Source organism: Vicugna pacos, chromosome 1 (genome assembly GCF_048564905.1).
Source record: "Vicugna pacos chromosome 1, VicPac4, whole genome shotgun sequence".
In the NCBI taxonomy this organism is placed as follows: Eukaryota; Metazoa; Chordata; class Mammalia; order Artiodactyla; family Camelidae; genus Vicugna; species Vicugna pacos.
Genome location: NC_132987.1, coordinates 122,900,505 through 122,920,531, shown reverse-complemented (window position 1 = coordinate 122,920,531; position 20,027 = coordinate 122,900,505). Strand labels below are relative to the sequence as shown.

Below are 20,027 nucleotides of genomic sequence, written 5' to 3'. Positions count from 1 at the left end.
GTATACACACACACACACACACGCACAATGGCATGGGAAAAAAATGAAATCTTCCCATTTGTGACAACATGGGTTGACCTTGAGGGGATTATGCTCAATGAAGTAAGTCAGAGAAAGACAAATACCATATGATCTCACTTACATGTGGAATTAAGAAGAAGAAGGGAAAAAAACCCCAAACTCGTAGATTCAGAGAAGGTGGCAGTCAGAGGTAGGAACTGGGGGCTGGGTGAAATGAGTGAAGAGGGTCAAAAGGTACAAACTTCCAGGTAAAAAATAAGTCAATCATAGTTAGGGACGTAACGTACAGCATGGTGACTGTAGTTCATTATACTGCATTGTCAAAACAGAAACTAGTTTAGAACAGGTTGTATCTGCAGGAAGTCTGCAAAGCTGATGCAGAATCCCCGCAGCCCCCACCCAGTCTCCCTTACTATCAACGTCTTGCATCCGTGTGATACGTTTGTTACAGTTAATGAGGCAGCACTGACACCGGATTCCTGACACGGCTAAGCCGTGGCTCACTGGACGTCTTTCATTCTCCCCTAATGTTCCTTCTCTGTCCCATTTAGTCCACAAGTCTCCTTAGGCTCCTCTTGGCTGTGACAGTTTTTCAGACTTTCTCTGCTTTTGATGAACTTCACAGTTTTGAGGAGCCCTGGGCAGGTGTTCTGGTGGCTGTCGCTCCCTTGGAATTTTCTGGTGCTTTTGTCATGGGTGGAGGCAGGGGTTATGGGTGGGGAGGGAGCCCACAGAGGGGACAGGCGTTCTCATCTCCTGGTATCTGGGGCATGGACTGTCAACCCGACAGACCACTAGCCAGCAGAGCTGTTTGTCAGCAGAGTTACTCCCGCCACCTCCCAATGCAATTTTTACGAGGATGTCGGGAGACTCAACCCACACCCAAGCCGGAGAGAGAGGAGTTATGCCTCCCCCGGGGTCCCAACCAACACCCCTGCTCCCCGTTCCCCCTCTCCCGCCCCGCTGACTGCCCTTGACCCACCCCACCCCACCGCATTAAGCCCCTCCTCCCCTCCCTCCTGCCCAGAGCACTGAGCGCCCTTAGCCCCGCCCCTGAGCACCCCACCCCCGCACTGAGTGCCCCATTACTGAGCCCCCCTCCCTCGCCCTCAAGACCCCCCTCCTCTGCACGGATCTCTTCTCTTCATCCCTCCCCACTCTGAGGAATCTCCTCCCCCTCACCCCCTTGGGCTCTCTGACCCCCCCCCATCCAGCAGAAGCACCCCCCACATGACCCCTCACCTTTCTACCCAACACCTTCTGGCACTAAGGGCTCCGCTACACTCCCCCCTCCCCCGCTCCTGTCCCGCCCCCGCACGTCACGTGGGGACCCTGCCCCCACTCTGCGTCCCCCAACCCGGCCAGCCCATCACCCCGCTTTCCTGCTGGTTTCTGGAAAGCACTTTCTGCGGTTCCATGGCCCTCTCCTCCCCCGGGACCCTGAGTCTGGAGACCCTGGACGACTCGGACCCTGACCCAGCGGGGACACTGGATGGGGCGCGGTGGCCACCACCCTGTGAAATCCATGAGGCCCTTTCTCCTCCCCAGCCTCCTGCCTTTGAGGGTTCGACCCCAGAGCCCACAGGCTGGGGCCTGGGGGACAGTGTGGGAGGCAGGAACATCGGCCTGGCTGAGGGGCCCACAGCCGCAGGTGGAGGTACAAGGGGGGTGGCGTACCTCGGGCCCTGTAACGCCCTCTGTTCTCCCGCTTGTGGGGAGAAGCGGCCCACCTGACCGACACTGTGGCGGGGGCCTGGGTGGGGGCATCCACCCAGCCCCCTCTCCAGGTGGGCGCTCACCACCCAGATTGGGACAGGGAGGTGTCACCGTGGGAGGCGGGTAGGGGTTAAGCTGGGCGGTCTACTCAGTCCCCACGCTGGGGACCGGAGGCTCCAAGACAGGCTGACGGGCCATTTTCTCCCTCTCTCGTGCGTGTCCTGTCTCCTGGTTTGTGTCCCATGGCCGCTGCCCTAGTTGTGGACCTGGAGGCAGAGCACAGCATGGACGTCATCCTGGTGGGCTCCAGCGAGCTGTCATCCCCTCCGTCACCCAGGTCACGCAGAGGTCAGGGCTCCTTCAGGAACTGGGCCTACCGCTTAGGCTGCTGAGCCCAGGCCCGGGCAGCGTCTGGGGTTCCGTGCTTCTGCAATGTTCACACGTCATCCAGGAGCAGGAGGGCCTGACCCAAAGCGTCCCCACCCCACCCCCAAAGCGCGGATATTCGAGGTGCAGGAGAGGGTGGCGGTGGTCCTCTGGCTCCTGCGACGCCAGCAGATCAACTCGCCTCTCTACCCATTTAAATGAGGAGACAGGCAGAGGAGGGCTGCTGTTTTTCTTTTTCAGATCTTGTCGCCTATGAAGTCCAGGTGAACCAGCGAGACATAGAAGGTGAGAGGCCGGACGGTGGCCCAGGCAAAGGGGCGTCAGCCTCGCCCAGGTGTCCGTCCCTGGGAGGAGGCAGCGCGCGCCCAGCTCACGCCCTCCCCCGCCTCGGCGGCCCCCAATGCTCCATTTAAAGTGTTCACGCCAGTGTCTTTTAACGTATTCACAGATAACGTGCAGCCAACACCACAATCCAGTTTAACGACATTTTCATCACCCTCAGAAAGAAACTGCTCCCCATTAACAGTCACTCCCATTCCTCACCCCTCCACCTCCCCTCTTTCAGCCTCAGGCAACCACGAATCTGCTTTCTTTCTCTGTGGATTTGCCTAAGTGAGATCCTCCGCATTTTCATATGAATTTTAGGATTAGCTTGTCAACTTCTGAAAAAAAAAAAAAACAGAACAAACAAAACCAAAGCCGCTGGGATTCTGAGAGGGATCTGCCGACTGCTCTGGGGAGGCTTGCCGCTCCAACGATACCTCGTCTTCTGATCCATGAGCGTCACGTCTGTTTGATCTTTCATTTCTTTCAACAGCGGCTTATGGTTTTCGCTGCACGGGTCTTGCACTTCTGTTGTTAAACTTGTTACTGTGTCTGTGTCTCTGTCTGACGGTATCATGACACGGCGCCCTGTGCTTTTCCACCTTAGACATGTGCATCTGCTGTGGAAGCTTCCAGGTGCACACGCAGCACCCTCTGTTTGAGGGAGGGATGTGTGCTCCATGCAAGGTAAGCGGGGAGGTCGGCGTGGCTTCGTGGAGGCCTCGGAGCAGAGGAGGCAGCCTGGTTTGCCCTCGCCAAGGACAAGTTTCTGGAGTGCCTCTTCCTGTACGATGACGACGGGTACCAGTCCTACTGCTCCATCTGCTGCGCGGGAGAGACGTTGCTCATCTGCGAGAACCCCGACTGCACCCGGTGAGGCCGCGGTGCCCGGGGGCCGGGGGGGGGGGTGAGGGACCGCTGCCCACAAGCCTAGGAAACTCCCGTCCTTCCGGGCTCCGCACCCAGGAGCGCAGGGGGAGTTCCCCCTAAAAGGATGAGTTTCTCCAAAGCTTTCAGTTTCCGTCTCAAATACTTCATTTGGTGTAGAGCCTTGACCTATGGGAGGGAGGTGTCAAAAGCTGCGTTTGTGATTCTTCTTTCTGTTTTTATCACTGAGACACAGCTGCCCCCTGGATCACAGGCGCCCCTTGCAGCCGGGGTCAGGCAGGGCATGTTCATTTGCCGTTGCACACCAGCCCAAGCTCCACCTGTGGTCCCCTCCCCTCAGTCCTTCCGGGCCACCCTCCTCCACCCCAAATCTACCCCCTACCTTAGGGATTTGGGTTTACTGGGAGACCTGACCTGGTTCCACAGGCTCCGGAGTTTGGAGGAGGAGGAGAGCTGGCTTGGGGGCGTCTCTGAAATCTGCTGTTGCCCCGGGTTCCCCGCTGTCCTCTGCAGATGGCTGGGTTCCTGACTCCCCAGGTCCCTAAGAGCGGCAGGTCCCCTTCCCTGGCCACAGACTCGCCTCCCCGCACGCCACCTCTGTCTCCTCCCTGAGCCTGAGTGTGGCCTCCACCGCGCGCTCAGGGCGAGGAGCGGGCTCACTTCTGCCTGAGGATGCTCCAGGCTGTCGCCAGGCCGTGGCGGCAGCGCCATTCCTGCCGCCGTGGTTTTCTGTCCGGCTCTAGATGCTACTGTTTCGAGTGCGTGGACACGCTGGTCGGCCCGGGGACGTCGGGGAGAGTTCACGCCATGAGTAACTGGGTGTGCTTCCTGTGCCTGCCCTTCCCCCGCAGCGGGCTGCTGCAGAGGAGGAGGAAGTGGCGCGGGTGGCTGAAGGCCTTCTACGACCGCGAGGCGGTGAGGAGCGGGACGGCTGGGCCCCGAGGGCAGGGCGCAGGCACGGCCCTGGCGCTGTTAGTTTCCCTGGTAACTGGCCGCAAAACGCCCATCTGGACACGTGGTGAAGTTAAAGGCTTTTAAGCCGACGCACTTCTCTGTCTTCCTCTTTGAGAGCAGTTTCCGCTAGGTGGTCTATCTGCTAAGAATTACTGTAGCATGGCAATGGTGTTTCTTCCCAGCCTGGAAGGAGGCATTTGTAGGCGGTAGGGGAGGGGCTCAGCAGAGGTGGGCCTTGGAGTCCGGCAATTGGGAGCAAACCCTGCGCAGGGTCAGCCTGGTTCAGCCCGGACAGCATCATGGATGTGGGACCGCTCCAGGATCAAGGCCAGGAGCCGGGAGCTGGGCAGGAGCTGTGGCCTCATCAAAGCGGGTTGAGCTGAGTCCTCCCCAAAAGATACATCTAAGTCCTAACCCCTGGTACCTGTGAACTGGACCCAGTTTGCAAATAGGGTCTTGAGGGAGGTCATCCTGGATCAAGGGGACAGGAAGTGCAATGACTGGTGTCACCTAAGGAGGGGGACCTGGGAGACAGACGCAGAGGGAGGGTGGCCAGGGGATGGGCAGGGGTGTGGACTGACCCGGGCAGCATGGAGCCAGTGCTGGCCTGGGGCTCTCTTCTATGTGCTTGGCGGCCAGGCTGGCTCTGGAGAGTCAGCGCACGGCGTTGCTGGCCACCCACCCACAGGGGCACATGGTGGGCCCACCGTCCCACACTCCCTGACACCGGATGGGAGCAGGCGCCTCTACGGTGCTTGTCAGAATCAAGGCGCCTTGCTCCCAGTGGAGTGTCTTCAGGTCCATTTAGTGGCAGAAACCTTCCCACCCCCCACCCTCCGCGCTGGCAAACTGCAAGGGGAGCTCGCTGCTGAAAGCAAAGGGAGCTGACATTCAGACCTGCTGTTACAACAGCTCAGTGCCAGGCCGCCAGGGGGAGGAGACGCTGCGCCTGCAGCTGCCGTGGGAACCAGGACTGTGTCCCCAGTGTCCTTCAGGGCCGCACCTGTGCCAGGCCCTTCCTGCCCTCCTCACCTCCTCACACCTCTGGGCAGCCCCAGACCACCTGCCCGCCGCCCCGGGCTCACTGGCTCCTCCCCCTTCCCTGGCTGGGCACCGTCCGTCTGCTCCAGCCCTGGGTAGACCCTTCCCCAGTGGCTCAGGGCGTCCTGCGCGCCCCCGGTGCAGGCAGACAGGTTCAGGCCTTGTCTCCCATCCGCAGCTCGACGCCGGGCTCCCCAGAGGCCAGGCACCCCCCAAGGGCAGCCTCCTGGGGGGCGGGGGCTCTGGGGGTGCTTGTTTCGCAGACGGACCCCCGGGTCTCTGCGGTCTGGGTGTCCTGCAGAGAGGCTGGGTTACCCCAGGCCTTCTCGGCTCCATGGTCCTCAGCCTGGCTCCTCCGTGGCCGGACTCAGGCGCTGGCCCAGTCCTGGCCTGGGAACGGCCTGATGCTGGTGGCCTTCCTTTGGGAGTGCTGGGTGACGTGGGCCCTGTTCAGAGCCCACAGAGGGGACGGAGAGGGACGGGTGAATCCCACTGCTGAGCGTGTTTAGAAACACAAGGGAAGCGGCCCCTCTCGGGTGGAATTCTCTTCTTCCGCAATCGGGAACATCCCCTCGAACCTGCGAACCCGCGAACCCACGGTTCCTTTGCTAGAGATGGCCTGGGGCGGGCAGAGTCTTCCCCGGAGGGGGTGTGGCTGGGGGCAGCCGCCCCGCAGGTGTGCCTCTGCTCATCAGGGCAGATGCTTCTGCTGGGCCAGAGAGAATTCTTCTTGTCCCTCATGGGCTCTATGACCACGTAGTCATCAGAACATCCTTTCTTTTTTTCTTTTTTTTAAATAGGAGAGTCCCCTTGAGATGTACAAAACTGTGCCTGTGTGGAAGAGAGAGCCAGTCCGGGTGCTGTCCCTTTTTGGGGACATCAAGAAAGGTGAGTGTGGTGACGTCCGAGGACTCACCCTGGAAGATGGGTCAGCCTGGAGCGAGACCCCAGGGGACCCGGTGTGCGTGTCTGGGGAGGGGGCACATCCCCAGTGTTGCGCTCGCTGCAGGTCTAGAGCCAGGCGCCGAGCACGAAGACGCCTGAGGGTCATTTTCAGGAGGTGTTAGGTTGGGGGGGCGTTGCTGCAGCACTTGGCGCTCATCCCTTCAGCAGCGGAGCCGTGGAGAGAAGGTGCAGGTGGCAGGGTGGCGGCGTGGGGGCCTGATGAGGCCCGTGGGGCCCAGGGCTCTGCCCAGGACAGCACCTGGGCCCCGCCCTGCCCACGGCCACCCAGCCCCAGACACCTCCACACGCCTGGCCACCTTGCAGGGCTCCCCACACCCTGCCTCTCCCCTAGTCTCCCGGATTGCCCTGGCTGGTCACATGCTGCGTTCCAGCCCTGCCTGGCTGTCCTGCCCCTCCGGCCCCAAGCAGACCCCCACCTGCTGGTGCCTTTGGAAATCTTACAGATTCTTCTCGGCCCAGCAGACACAAGAATCCATGAAAATACTCCTTAATCTCTGGCCAGACGGAATGGGGGGTGGGGATCTACCCAGGGCTGTGCGGCGTGCCTGGTGTCATGTGGTCCAGCGCCTCACGCGCACCCGAGTGAGGGACCTGGGGCCTGGGACGCACAGAGCAGACTCATCGTGTGCCCGAAGAGACCCAGGGATCACGGCCCACGGCCACCCAGCCTTCGAGTCCCTGCCTGGATGGCGCATCCCTAGTTCAGTTTGTAGGCTCCTTCCCGTGCCGGGGCCACGGACGCCCCTGCAGCCCAGTGGTGCCACGCAGCCTGGCTGGGTGACGTCGTGTGGGTTGCCACCACCAGGAGTTTCCTAACCCAGAGAGGGGCACCGCAGCCAGGGAACCCTGGTTCTGCAACAAATGGCTCGACTTTCTGAAGTTAGTCCCGGTGGAGGCGGCTGCTTACCCCTGCCGGGTCGTTGAAGAGACGAAGTTTGCTCGTCAACGAGGGGGGCGTTTTCCGAGTGAGTGCTGGCCTTCTGATTCTGCGAGGGGTCAAAACCAGCACTAGCCCTCCTGTGCCCCCTCTGCTCCCCACCCAGAGCTGACGAGTTTGGGCTTTTTGGAAAACGGCTCTGAGCCGGGAAGGCTGAGACATCTGGATGATGTCACCGACGTGGTGAGGAGGGACGTAAGTACTGCTGTGTTCCTCCAGGCACCAAGGGGAGAGCGACGTGCCAGCGGTCCCAGGGGTGCTGTGGGGATAGGGGACGGGGAGGTGGGAGGGTCCCCAGCAGGTCCGGCGTGGGGGGGTCTCGCAGGGACTGGCCCCCACGGTGGGCGAGATGAGAGGACATCTTTGTGGCCCCCACGCTCCCACAGCCCACAGCAGAGCGATTGGCCAAACCTCCTGTCTGGCTTGTTGAAGTCCAAGGGGCCAGTCCCACCCCCTGTGATGACGGGGCAGCCCCAAGACCTCCTTCTGAAATAAGACACTGAGTCTGGGAAGCCACAGCTGCGGATTGTCCGCGCACGTCCTCTGGGTGCTGCTGCGAAGTGGTCAGGGCCCCTGGGAGGCTAGTTCCTGCTGTCCTGGACGGCGGCCTCGGAGAAAGTGCCTGAAAACGACTCGCCAGAGCCCAGCTCGGCCTCGAGCCGTCTCCACAGATGGGAAAGGCCGGAGCCTCCTCCCGTGGCCTCGGGGCAGGAGGACCCTGGGCTCTCGCCCCCACGTGGGCACAGCCTCTCACCCCAGGATTAAAGCCCACTGTCCCCAGAGCCCAGCAACCATGTGCAGAGGGGCTGAGGGGCTGGAGCGCTGGCCATCGAGAGGCGGCAGCAAGGAAACGGCCAACGTGGGGGTGGGCTCTGCCCTGGATGCTGGCCGAGGCCTCACGGCTCTGCTCCCCTCCTGGCCCGGAGCCTGGAGAAGCCTCCTGCAGCATCCCCGGCCCCCATCGCCCCTGGTCCACCCTGCCCTGAGCCAGGACAGTCCTCTTTGTGCCCTCCCCGACGCCTTCAGACGTCCCACCACGAAGCATTTCGGGAGCCTGCCCCCACCCGCACGCCGCCAGCCCCCACCCAGGGCAGGGTCCTCCCTCGCAGGGCAGGATGGTTAAGACGTGACATGAGGGTGACAGGAGGCCTCCCCGAGCTGCAGAACTGCAAGATCCTATCAGAGAACTGGGTGTTCCCTCTGAGGGAACGTGGGGTGGTTAAGGGAGCACGGCAGCCTGTGGCGTACAGTGTTGGGGTGCGGGCCTCGCCAGCCCACGCCCACACCCACCTCCTCTAGTCCCCGCGCCCCTCCCCACCCAGACACCCCCGGGCCTGCTCCGTCAGCCAGCCGTGACAGAGCCCGGTGTCCAGGTGCCACCAGGAGCGCACCTGGGCGGGGTCACAACCCACTGCCACGTGGGGAACAAGGCTGGGGTGGACATTGAGTGCAGGCTTCCGCCAACTGCCGTGGTGGGAGGTGGGGCGTCAAAGGAAGCCAGGTCTGCTCTGGAGGGGGTGCTGTCGGAAAACCAGGGGTCCAGGATTTGGGTCTCTGACTAGATTTTTAAGAACGACAGTGGCTAGAGTCGTCATGAGCAAGCCCCTGGGTCGCCTGGGCCACCTTGGTGGTCTTCCCGCCTCTCAAGGGTGCCGCTGCTGGGCAGCGCTGACCTGTCGGGGGCCTGTAAAGTATTTTCCAGCAGCACACAAAATCCCCATGAATCCCTGGGGGCCCATGTGTCGCGTTTCCACGGGGGTCTGTAAGGGCCACACCTGGTGCGAAGGAATCGTCAGTGGTCAGGTTCCCAGGGCTCTGTGGAGGGCTGGCCTCTCCCAGATGGGAAAGCCAGCTCTGTGTGTCCCCTGAACCACACGGGCAGGTCTGGCCCGGAGGGTCTCATTACCCCCAACCCTCAGGGGCCTTTGGGCTGAGGGTCAGCCTAAGCCGCATGGTTAGACGAGCAAGGTGTGGGGCCCTGGGGGACCCCTCCCACTCCTGAGCCGCCATGCTTTCCTGCAGGTGGAGGAATGGGGCCCCTTCGACCTCACCTATGGCTCTACACCCCCACTTGGCCACACCTGCGACCACCCCCCTGGTAAGAGACCTAAGTCCGCTCCAACTTCGGGGCCTCTTGTCCCCGACCCCCTCCCATGGCCCCAGACCTCCTCAGGGAGGGCAGAAGTGGCAAGTCGTCTGCACTGAGGTGTCACAGACCCACAGAAGTTGTCTGTCTCCAGTGAGTACAGTTTGGTGGTTTTGAAGTGTGCACCCTGTGAAGCCATCATTCTACCCGAGACGGTGACTATGTCTGTCACCCCAGGGCGGCCTGGCACCCCTCCCGCCCTCCTTCCGCTGAGCTGGGTATCCCTGTGAGGTGCTTGCCCGGCTTCTCTGTCACCTGCCTTGTCTCAGTACCGGGCCCACTGGGTGAGGCTGGGTCTGCAGCCCCAGCTGACAGGGAGCCCTGAGCCCTTGAGCCCTCTGTGGGGGCGGGGCTGTCCTGGGGAGCAGGTGGACGCCCGGGGCCCAGGCTGGCCGCACCGCAGTCACCCTGCCCCGCCAGGGCCCCTCACCCCCGCCCCCCCGGGCAGAGCCCAGACGTACCCGCACACCCCCCCAGGGTGGTACCTGTTCCAGTTCCACCGAGTCCTGCAGTACGCGAGGCCCCGGCGGGGCAGCCAGCAGCCCTTCTTCTGGATGTTCGTGGACAATCTGGTGCTGACCGAGGAGGACCGGGCCGTGGCCACTCGCTTCCTGGAGGTGTGTGCGGGCCAGGGCCCGGGGTGCCAGCAGCCCCTTGGTGGGGGTGGCACCCCTTAGATCCCTGCCCCCGAGGCCTGAGTTTTCAGAGTTTGTGGGGAGCACGAGGGCCACCGCACCACTGAGCCCCCACCCCCACTCCCAAGGGTGCCTCCCGGCTGCGCTGGGTTCAGGACGCTGCCCCCGGGGCTCGTGTCCTTCCCCCTCCCCTCACGCCATCTGCGCACACGCCCTGTGCACTTTCACAACTCAGCACACACTGCGCGCCGTCACACACTCACACCCGTGTGCACACACGTCAGTCACGCTCACACCCCACAGCGCACAGTGCACAGGGCACTTGCACACACCACACACACGCACTCACACCCCTCCTGGGCCACCGACAGCCTTGCTGTTTCCTCCGGTCTGAGTCCTGACCATCAGAGCATTCACGTGTGAGCTCAGTGACCAGCCTGTCCAGGGATGACCAGGCCCGTCCTTGCCCGCTACCCCTCCCCGACAAAGGGCAGCCCCAGCCCAGGTCCAGTGTCCCCTCCTCTTGGGACGGCTCCCCAAGTTCAAGGGTTCATAAACTGGTAGCCAAAGCCCACCGCCCCCACCTCCGCCACCCCCTCCGCCTCTGCCCTCAGGTCCTTGGCTTCCTCCAGGACGTCCTCTCAGGCGCCCGGGGCTGCCCGCGCCGCTGCCTTGCGGCTGGCTTTTTGCAATTAACATTTCCCTGGGAAATCCTCCCGTTACGAACGGCTCTTCCCTGTTCTTTGTTTTATTGCATCCGTCTTGCTTTGTGCGGTTTTACTTTGTGTGGAAAATGCATTGAACCTGCTCCCACTAACGGATAAGGGGGATGCTTCTAACCTGTTGCTCTTACAAAGGATACCCAGGGCAGGGGCGCGTGGGGGGACACCTGCGGGATGGAGCCTGGAGTGCAGGTGCAGGACCCAGGCGTGGTCCCCAGGGGTGCAGCGCGCTGCCCGGGAGGGTGTTCCCCGCGGCCCCTCCAGGCGCTGCACTGCGTTTCCCTTGCCCGCCCACAGGCGGCCCCCTCTCTGCGTTCCCTGGCCTTCTCCCAGACGCGGCAGGGTTCCTCCTCCCTCCTCTGCAGTGGGGGTTTCCCCTCTGTGTCAACTGGTTTTGATTTGTGCGTAAGAAACTATTGCTCCACCCACACTAGCCCGACTCGGCCGCCTTCCTGGGCTACTTCGTAGCCGGCAGGACCTGCAGATGGTCCAGTAGCCTGTCTAGGGAGGGGAGCAGATCGTCTGCCAACAGTGACTGTTTCTCCTTCTTTGTTTTGCACCTCGAATGTCTGTTTCTTGTACACATTGCTGGTGCCTCTGGGACAAGGTTGAATCACAGGAGTGACGGGACATGCCTGTCTTGTTCCTGACATTCGTGGAAATGTTTCCAGTGTTTCCTCTACTAAGCTGATGCTGGCTCTCAGGTCGAAGTTGATACAGTCCACTGTGTTAAGGAAATTTCCAGAAGTTCTCCTGGACTTCCGCTTTTTGAGTTATTCTGTCGAGAGTAATTGCTGGATTCTGTCAAGTGTTCTTTCTTATGTCTGTGGAGGTAACGAGACTTCTTCTCTGGCTCTGTGACTGTGACCTCCTAGCAGATTCCCTAGGCACAACTGTCCCTGCTTCCTGGAAAACACTCTTAGTCGCGGCACACGGTTGTGTTGCCGTACTGCTGACTCCCGGTGAACAGCAGTTCACGTGGGGTTTTTGCTCTGATAACAGGACAGAGGTGGGTATGTGAGGTTTCTTGTTTTGTTTCGTGCCGTGTTTTTTTAGTTGAAGTGTTTTGTGCCTCCGCTACTGAGCTTGGGTGTCGGTGCCAGCGTGCTTCCCACGCGTGCCCGAGCCTTTGGCAGGACTCTCCCGGGACGTCGTCTGAGCTGGCCGTGGCTGCCGCTGTTCTCACGTGGGAGTAACTCCTCTGTGGAAACTAATCTATTAAGGTTTTCAGTCTTTTCTGAGGTCAGTTTGGTAAGTTATGCTTTCCCAGAATATAAGCCATTAAATTAAAGTTAACAAATCATTTCTATAGAGTTGGGCAAAGAGTCCTCATGATTCCCGTGCTTTGATCCGCGTGTCTGTGGTTATTTCTCCTTTTTATGAAGCCTGGCAGTTTTAATACTGACACGTCGCCACATACCAGCAGTCAGGACCAGCTTTGTGAGGTGCACCATTTATCAAAAAATCTGTGACTAAGTGATCGTGAGTCCAGCCAAAACCTGGGCAGCAGTGATCAGCACACTTGCAGCACAGCAGATACTGGCTCCTGATGGTTTTGTGAGCACGTCTGGCAGATCAGAATGGGTCCCAAACCAGAAGTCGGCAAAAGAGAAGTTCCACCTGTCCTGTACCTGCTCCCACCTCGCTGTGGACTCGTTCCCGCTGATGGCAGGGAAACAGCGAGACGTGCCGATACAGGACCTGCCTCTTTCTGCTCTGCAGCTGGTGGTCCGTCCAGGTGTGAGCCTCCTCCCGGCCAGGCGTCAGGACACAGGAGGAGGCTGATGTGTCCAGGGCGGTCACGCTCGGGGACGGTTCAAGGAGGTGGAGTCCAGGCCACCTCAAGTTGAGTGTTGGCAGCTGGGTGGCCTCAGTTTCTCCTCCCTGCCCTCATCCTTTCCACAGCTCCCACCACTAGCCCTTCCTCCCCTGGCTGCCGGTGCTTTCCGGGGAGACGTGACCAGGACCCAGGTGCTCACTGGACTCCCCACGGTCCCCGTGAAGCACCAGCCCTTTAGGAAACCCTGCTCTCTGCCCACAGAGCCTCTCATCTCCCTGAGACGAGACTCCCCTGGTTCTAAGACCCAGGACTTCTCTGTCTTCACAGGAACCCACCTCCGCTCTGGAGCGAGTGGGGAGTCCCTGGGCCATGTGCCCTTGGGAATGAAATATCTACCAGTTAAAAGTCTTACAATACTATCTCAGCTTTTTTCCTCATGAGGTGATTTACTACAAAAACAGAGATGTGAGATGTCAGCCATGTGGACCAGAGGACAGTCCAGGGAGGCTGGGGCCCGTGTTCAGGGCTCAGAGATGGTGCCCATGGTGGCCGAGGCCTGTGGGCGCCGTGGGGGTGGAGGTAATGGTCCGGGTCCCCCAGTTCACCGCCAGCATTCTCATCTCTCAGACGGACCCCGTGACCATCCAGCACGTCCGAGGCAGGACCACCCAGAACGCCGTGCACGTGTGGAGCAACATCCCCGCCGTGAGGAGGTACTTCCTGGGCACTCGAGGCCCGGGGAGGCTTGGGTGGGGGGCTGACCAGCGCCGGGTTCACCGAGGTCAGAAGTCTGAGGGAATGGAGGGCTTTCCAGACAGAGCCTCTGCGTCCAGGTTGGGGGCTGTGTCTGGGGGCCTGTGGGGCCACCCCAAGAATTCTAGACAAGCTCTGGGTTGGGGTGCCCCCTTTCCACTTGGAGAACTTCTCCCTGCTTTCGCACTGCTGCCTCTGAGGTTCTCACCTCTGGACGAACTCCTGGACACGGGCCGCATGGCTCGGTGCCCCGGTCCTGGGACGCCCTCCCAAGCCACTAGAGCACCTGCCTCCCTGCACACTCACATTCACACACTCACATGCCCACACCCGCTCACACTCATCACACACACACACACACAGAGCACGCGCTCACACAAGCCTGTGTCCTCACGCTCGCCCCGCCGTGCACTTCTGGGCTGCGCCACTGAGCTGCTTCCAGCCCCTCACACATGCCTGCCCTGGGTCCTCACACACACGCACACACCCTTCTCTGCCTCCCGAGAATTCTCAAGACTGTTCATCCTCACGATCACCCCCTCCGCCTCACCGCCCCGAGCAGCCACCCCGCTGCTCCCCACGCTGGCCCTCCTGTCCTGTCTCTGCCATGCGCCGTCCCCCCAGAGCCCTTGGGCAGGTGGCCATCTTCTCCCCCAAACCCCACGTGTCTGGCCTTTGCCCTTGTGCTGAACCAACGTTGACTGCATCTTACAGGACAGTAAGTCGTGCGTTCTCCCGACAGGAAGTTTCTGGAAACTTCTTCTCGGCACCTCCTGATCCCAGCATTGTCCCGCTGGCGCTGTGTGTGGGGAGGGGGTGGCGGGAACGAGGTGGAGGAGGTTTCCAAAATGTGACCTTCTCAGGAGCCTTGAGAGTCACTCCGCCCCTTCCGCGCGGGGTCTCCCTGCCCCTCGCTCTCCCGCCCACTTCTCCCCCTTGGAGGAGGCGGGGCTGTTCCCAGAAGCGCAGCAGGTGCTTCCCTTCAGGCTCAGGCGTGAGGAGGGAGGCCCACCCTCCCTAGAAGCAGGGACTATTTTGCTGGCTGACCCCCGCCCGGTCCTCCCTTGGCCAGTGGAGCTGCCCCAGGGAGGCGGGCGGGGAGAGTGCCCGGAGGGGCACTGCCTGTTTCTGGTCCCTCGTCTGGCCTTCACTCCCCCAAAGTAAGCCAAGAAGTGTCCCCCAACTCCAGCGAGGTGCCTGGTGCCACGTCCAGGCGCCTTGAGTCCCAGGGTTGCATACCTGGCACGCGGGGCCCCTGCGGGTGTCCTCAGCACGGGTGCCCCGGGACCCACAGGCACGGGCTTGCTGGGCAGCACTGCCCTTGAACACAGCGGGCCTTGCCCACGGTCCCGCCTCCCTTCTCTGTGGGTTTGCTCCGGGGGGGCCTCGCCCCACTGAAAGCAGGACCCGCTGAGCTAAGCCAGTGGTCTGTCCTTGGGGACCCTCTGTGCCCTCTTCCTGTAGGGTGGGCTCCTCCCTGGGGAGGCGGGAGATGTGAGGACCCTGGTCACGCTTGTCTTTCCACCACCGGGGAAAAGACTCACAGAAGATGTGAGGTCTCCTACGGGCGTTCCCACCAGACAGCTCAGGTAGTCCAGTGAGACTGGCGCCCGCCCCTCTCCAGGGGCCCTCCCCGCCCACCGTCCCGGCGCTCCCAGAGCCCGCGGGGTCCTCGGGTGGGCACTGAGCCCCTCTCTCCTTTGCAGCAGGCACTCGGCCCTGGTTTCCCAAGAGGAATTAGCCCTGCTGGCCCAGGACAGGCAGAGAGCGAAGCCCCCCGCCCAGAGGCCAGCTGCGCTGGTGAAGAATTGTTTTCTCCCCTTGAGAGAATATTTCAAGTATTTTTCAACAGAGCTCACTTCCTCTTTACAAATGAGTCATTATACTGTGAAAACAGCAACAAAAAAAGACTTTTCCTAGAACAAAGATAACTTTCCTTACACAGTCTCTTTTTTCCTTTTCAAATTACTATTTATTTGCTTAACTTTGGGTCTCCTGTGGTCGCTACAGCCCTACTGCCCCTTTGGGGGTGGCGCCGCGGGCCTCCCGCCTGCCCTTCGGCGGAGGGGAGCCTCGGGTCTGACTGTGGACGAGACACTGATGTTACTTGGCATATTGTGCTGCTGAAAACGTTTCTGTGCCGCTGAGAAGTTAAAAGTACTTTGTTACGATAGTTGTGGTCCCTTTTGGTGTTCGTGTGTGTGAGCACAGCCTTTGTGTTATTCTGTGGGACATGGGAGCGTCTCTGGGAAAGACGGGCCAGGTGCCCTTACGACCACACGTGCTCCCTTGTGCACGAAGCCGATGTGGCCACGACTGCTGTTTGCTGTGACAGTTAAAACCACTCTCCCTGATTAGAGCCCCACGAAGCACCCCAACCTTTGCGAAGTGTGGGGTAGCGACTCGGTGCGAAGGGAGGGCAGGCTGAACCGGCGGCGCAGGGGCCAAGTGCAGACCACCTGCGACTTTCGGTCCTCCTTGACCCAGAGGGACTTGCTCACAGGAAGCAGGAAGCCCGCTCACCTGGGCTCCCTGGAGGACAGGCCACTGGAGAGCGCTGACTGGAGCTGGTTTCCAGTCACTTGTGATGAATCCCGGAGGGTCTTCCCAGATGAGTCAGGAAATCTCCCGAAGGGATCCAGACTCAGACGAGCGCACAGACTCCACTGTCCTGGCGTCCCCCTGGGAACTGGGGACCCTGTAACTGTCCTAGCACCGGTGCTAGTACGTGGAAGAAGGGTGGGGTTGAAATTGGACCTTCTGACGGTTTTAAAAAACATGTTTTGAAACAGAATAGAAATTGTGCTGGTTAATCTTCTGTGCCAGCTTGGCTAGGCCCAGGTGCCCAGACGTTTGCTGAAACATTATCGCTGCGTTTTCCGTGCAGGCATTTTTGGATTGGATTAATATTTAAATCAGTGGACTTTGAGTAAAGCGGATTACACCCTCCATAACGTGGGTGGGTGCTGTGGTCCGAACGTCTGGGTCCCAAAATTCATCTGCTGAAATCCTAACCTCCGAGGTGATGGTATCAGGAGAGGGGGTGTTGGAGAGGTGACTCCAAAACGGGCTTAGTGCCCTTCGAAAAGAGGTCCCCGGGAGCTCCCTCAGCCCTGCCCACGTGAGGACACACGAGAAGCGTGTGACCAGGAAAGGGGCCCTCACCCGACCCCGCGGCACCTGACCGCCCACTGCCAGACCCGCCACCAGCCAGCAGTATGTTTCTGTTGTTTATCAACTGCAGGCGGGTACAGGGGGCCTCTCCCAAGCCACGGAAGGCCTAACCTCCCTTGAGCAAGAAAGAATTGTCTAGCAGACTGCGGTGGACTCCAAACACAACTCTCCCCCGGCCTCCGGGTGGCCAGCTCACCTGCAGATTTGGGCTTCTCAGGCCTCCATCATCGCGAGTCATTCCTTGAAGTACAGTTCTCTCTTCTTCTCTGTCTACACACACTTACATCCTGTTGATTCTGTTTCTCGGGAGAGCCCTGGCTGACGCAGACATCCTCATAGAATCCATGTGACCTCCTCTTGAGGGTGGACAGAGGACCATCCTGGGCTCTGATGTCACAGGTCTCCCGTCCAGGGGCTAAAGTTCTGTAATGAAACTGAGGTCATGGCAGCCCCAGAAAACATAGAGGGGTGGTAGGGACAGGAGCATTGGAACATGGATGAGACCCTCCTAGGAGGCCACACTCTGGGTCCAAGCTGACCGCAAAGACGTGCTCGTGTCAGCAGCTGACGGGGCGGGGCATGGTGACGGCTGTGCCCTGGCGGCCTGGCTCCAGCTGCTGCTACCCAAGGTCGGCAGGGTCCACCCTCTGTCAGCCTGCTCCTATGCAGGGGCCCAGAGCCACCCCAGTGTTACATCTTCAGCACTCTCTCAAGCATTCTACAGTCTCCCTCTACTATTTTAATCTTACCCACAAGGGTCCTTTGTGAGCCCCTGTGGTTGGCTGAATAACGACCCCAGAAAGATGTCCCTGTCCTAAATCTCAGAACCGTGAATGTCACCTTACGTGGCAAAAAAAGGACTTGGCTGATGGGATGAGATGGAGATAGGGAGACTGGGCTGCACCATGTGTGACCTCGAAGGTCTTCATCAGGGGAGGCGGAGGGAGACCTGACCCCGTCCAGAGGAGACGGACTTGCTGCAAGCCAAGGGATGCCTGGGGCACGCGGGGCAGAAGAGGAAGGAAGGACCCTGGCCTGCAGCCCCTGGAGGAGCCCTGGTTCCAGGCATTCAGCCTCTGGGACTTGAGAGGATGTGTCTCTGTTGTTTTAAGCCCCAATTCTGTGGTGATGGGGTCTTCGCCTTGATAGTCACCCAGGTGGGCTTCTCCCCTACCCCTACAGCCTGAGAAACAGTCGTGGTGAGGGGGTAGGGGAGAGAGGAAAACCTTGCCTCAGCCACAGGGCGCCTCCAAGGGCCGTTCTGCCTGCTCCTTTGTCTTGAAAGCCCCTGTATTTGTAACCCAGACGCCAGTGTCAGTGTGAATGCTCTGTGTGCATTACTTCATAGTAACCACAGACTAACTTAGCTGCTTTAGGAGGAAGATGTTGGAATTGTCCTCGATTCACAAATGGGAAAACAAAAGGCACAGAGGCGTTAAGTAACCTGCCTGTCATCACATGGCTCCTGAGGAGCGGAGCTGGGATCTGACCCAGCACGCACTTGCCAGCCTGAGGTTTCTGGGGCTGGTCTTGTGCCCAGTCTGGGAGCGGGTCCCTCCCCCACCGCCCCAGGATGTCCCAGTCCAGCCCAGCTGCATTCCCAACTACTTCCCTGCTTGCTCAACGAACAGCCGGTTCCTTGGGCCCACAGTCCCCACTCTTGGATGGGCCTGGCAGCAGCACTTGGCCCTCAGAGGACTGGGCCAGTACTGCTGCTCAGGAAACAGAGCCTGGCCCCTCCCCCAGAGCGCCCACCAGCTTGAGGGTGTTAACCCCTTGAAGCCCACCGCCCTCCCTTCCGTGCTACAGTGGGGCAGCGCCCCGGCTTCACTGAAGGGCAGCGCTCTGGACACCGACTGGTCACCGTCCCTTCCCCTTCCACATGAGCGGGCACACTCTCTGAAGGAGACTTTAACCGAGGGAGACTCCCCAGCCCCCAGGACTGTGCCTCTCCAATAACCCGAGGTTGCGTGTGAGGGCCACCCTTCCTGCTCCCCATCCCGGCGGGCAGAGTGGGGAGCCTCGTGGGAGCGGGGGTGGGGTGGGGCGCAACCCAGGCGTCAGCCAATCAGTGCAGCGCAGCCCTCCGCCTGTCCAATCAGAGAGAACCCGGGGTCCGCGGGAGGGACTGGACCCGGGAAGGCGGGGAGGGGGCGCCCCAGCACGCGCTTCCTCCTCGCCTGTGAGCAATGCGAGGGGCTGATCCTCCCGCAACGCAAACGCCGTCCTCCTCTGCCAGCTGTGGCCAACCGTGGGGGAGAGGATCTAAGGCCACCGATATCACTACCACCCCCTCCTCTAGCCCCCCGGCTCTAATACTTGCTAATTACATTCGTTCAAGGCAAGGCATTGGTTTTCTGGCTCTGGGAACGGGGAGCTTCCTGAGACCCGCTCTGTGATTTATGTCCACACCAGGCTCTCCTAGCCAAGTCTTCCTCCCGCTCCCCATCTCCCACCCCCTTTATCACGTCCCCTCTCCCCAAGTTGAGACTGTCTGTGCCCTCACTGGACACTCGAACAGGAGCCCTGGCCGGAAACCCCTGTCCCTCTCCACCCTGCCCCTCACTGAAAGGGAGAGCAGACCCCGCTTGGTCTCTTTGAATGCCCACTGCTCAATCCCCCAGCCTGACCGTGGAGGAGTGAATGAAGCCCCTGGGATCTAGAACTGCATGCCCACCTACCCCTCTGGTCACCTGCAGCCCCGCCCTTCCTGTTCATCACCCTCAGAAGCATCCCCAGCTCCCAGCTCATCCTTTCTGCTTCTTTGTCTTGTTTGTTCTTGTCCTCACAGAAATGTTCATTTCTACCAGGCAGAGATTCTCTTATTTTAACCTTTTATCCTTAGTGTTTTGCACAGGACACAGTAGGTGTGCATTAAATATTTGTTGAAAGAATGACAGCATGCAGGAGGTGGCTGGGGACACGGGAGCTCCCCTTGGCTCTGCCCTTACTATACACCCTACCTCTCCCCCTCCCAAAGGCCGACCTCAGCATCCCCCTCAGCCTGGGCAGTGGGACACACCTCTCCTGCCTGCTCCACCGACAGGAGTCTCCGGACCTGAGGTGCGGCGTCCGGGAGCCCAGGCCCTTCCAGGGGCAGCCTTTGCATGGAGGGCACGCTATGTCCCCAGGGCTCCACCCTGTCACCTCACTGTCACCTACCTGGCGGTGTGGGAGGGGAGAAGGGCAGCCCTGACTGACTTGGGCCTCGCAGAGAGGAGGCCCAGTGGACTGGAAGGGGTGGGAGGGAGGAAGAGTATGGCACGTTTGCCCTTTGATCTGAGGCTCAGTGAAGCTTTTTCCAGGCCGGAAAACGAGAGTGCCAAGTCCCACAAGCTTGGAGGAGCACACTCCAACTGGTTTCCACGCGTGGGCTTCTTCGAGCCTTTAATACGCAAAAATGCTGCGGCGGGTGGCCCAGGACCCACAGGGGATGAGGGAGCAAAGGTGGGGGTGGAGATCCAGGGCTGGCTGGGAAGGGGAGCCGGCCTGCCCGCCTTCCCGCCTTCCTTTCTCACATCCATCCACCCCCGGACAGCCGTGGGGCTCTGGCCTCGCCGGGGGCCGGAGTCCTGGCGCCGGT

General features: G+C 60.5%; 1 protein-coding gene across 1 annotated transcript; it reads left to right on the top strand.

Annotated features, from left to right (window-relative positions):
• Positions 1-1,872: 1,872 nt before the first annotated feature.
• Positions 1,873-15,443, top strand: DNMT3L (DNA methyltransferase 3 like). Its single transcript, XM_072970080.1, has 11 exons — positions 1,873-2,085; positions 2,365-2,409; positions 3,056-3,135; positions 3,209-3,321; positions 4,080-4,251; positions 6,132-6,219; positions 7,341-7,429; positions 9,257-9,332; positions 9,858-9,997; positions 13,145-13,230; positions 14,977-15,443. The coding sequence occupies exons 1-11, from the start codon at positions 1,980-1,982 to the stop codon at positions 15,188-15,190; spliced, it is 1,209 nt and encodes a 402-aa protein (XP_072826181.1). The 5' UTR covers positions 1,873-1,979; the 3' UTR covers positions 15,191-15,443.
• Positions 15,444-20,027: the final 4,584 nt, after the last annotated feature.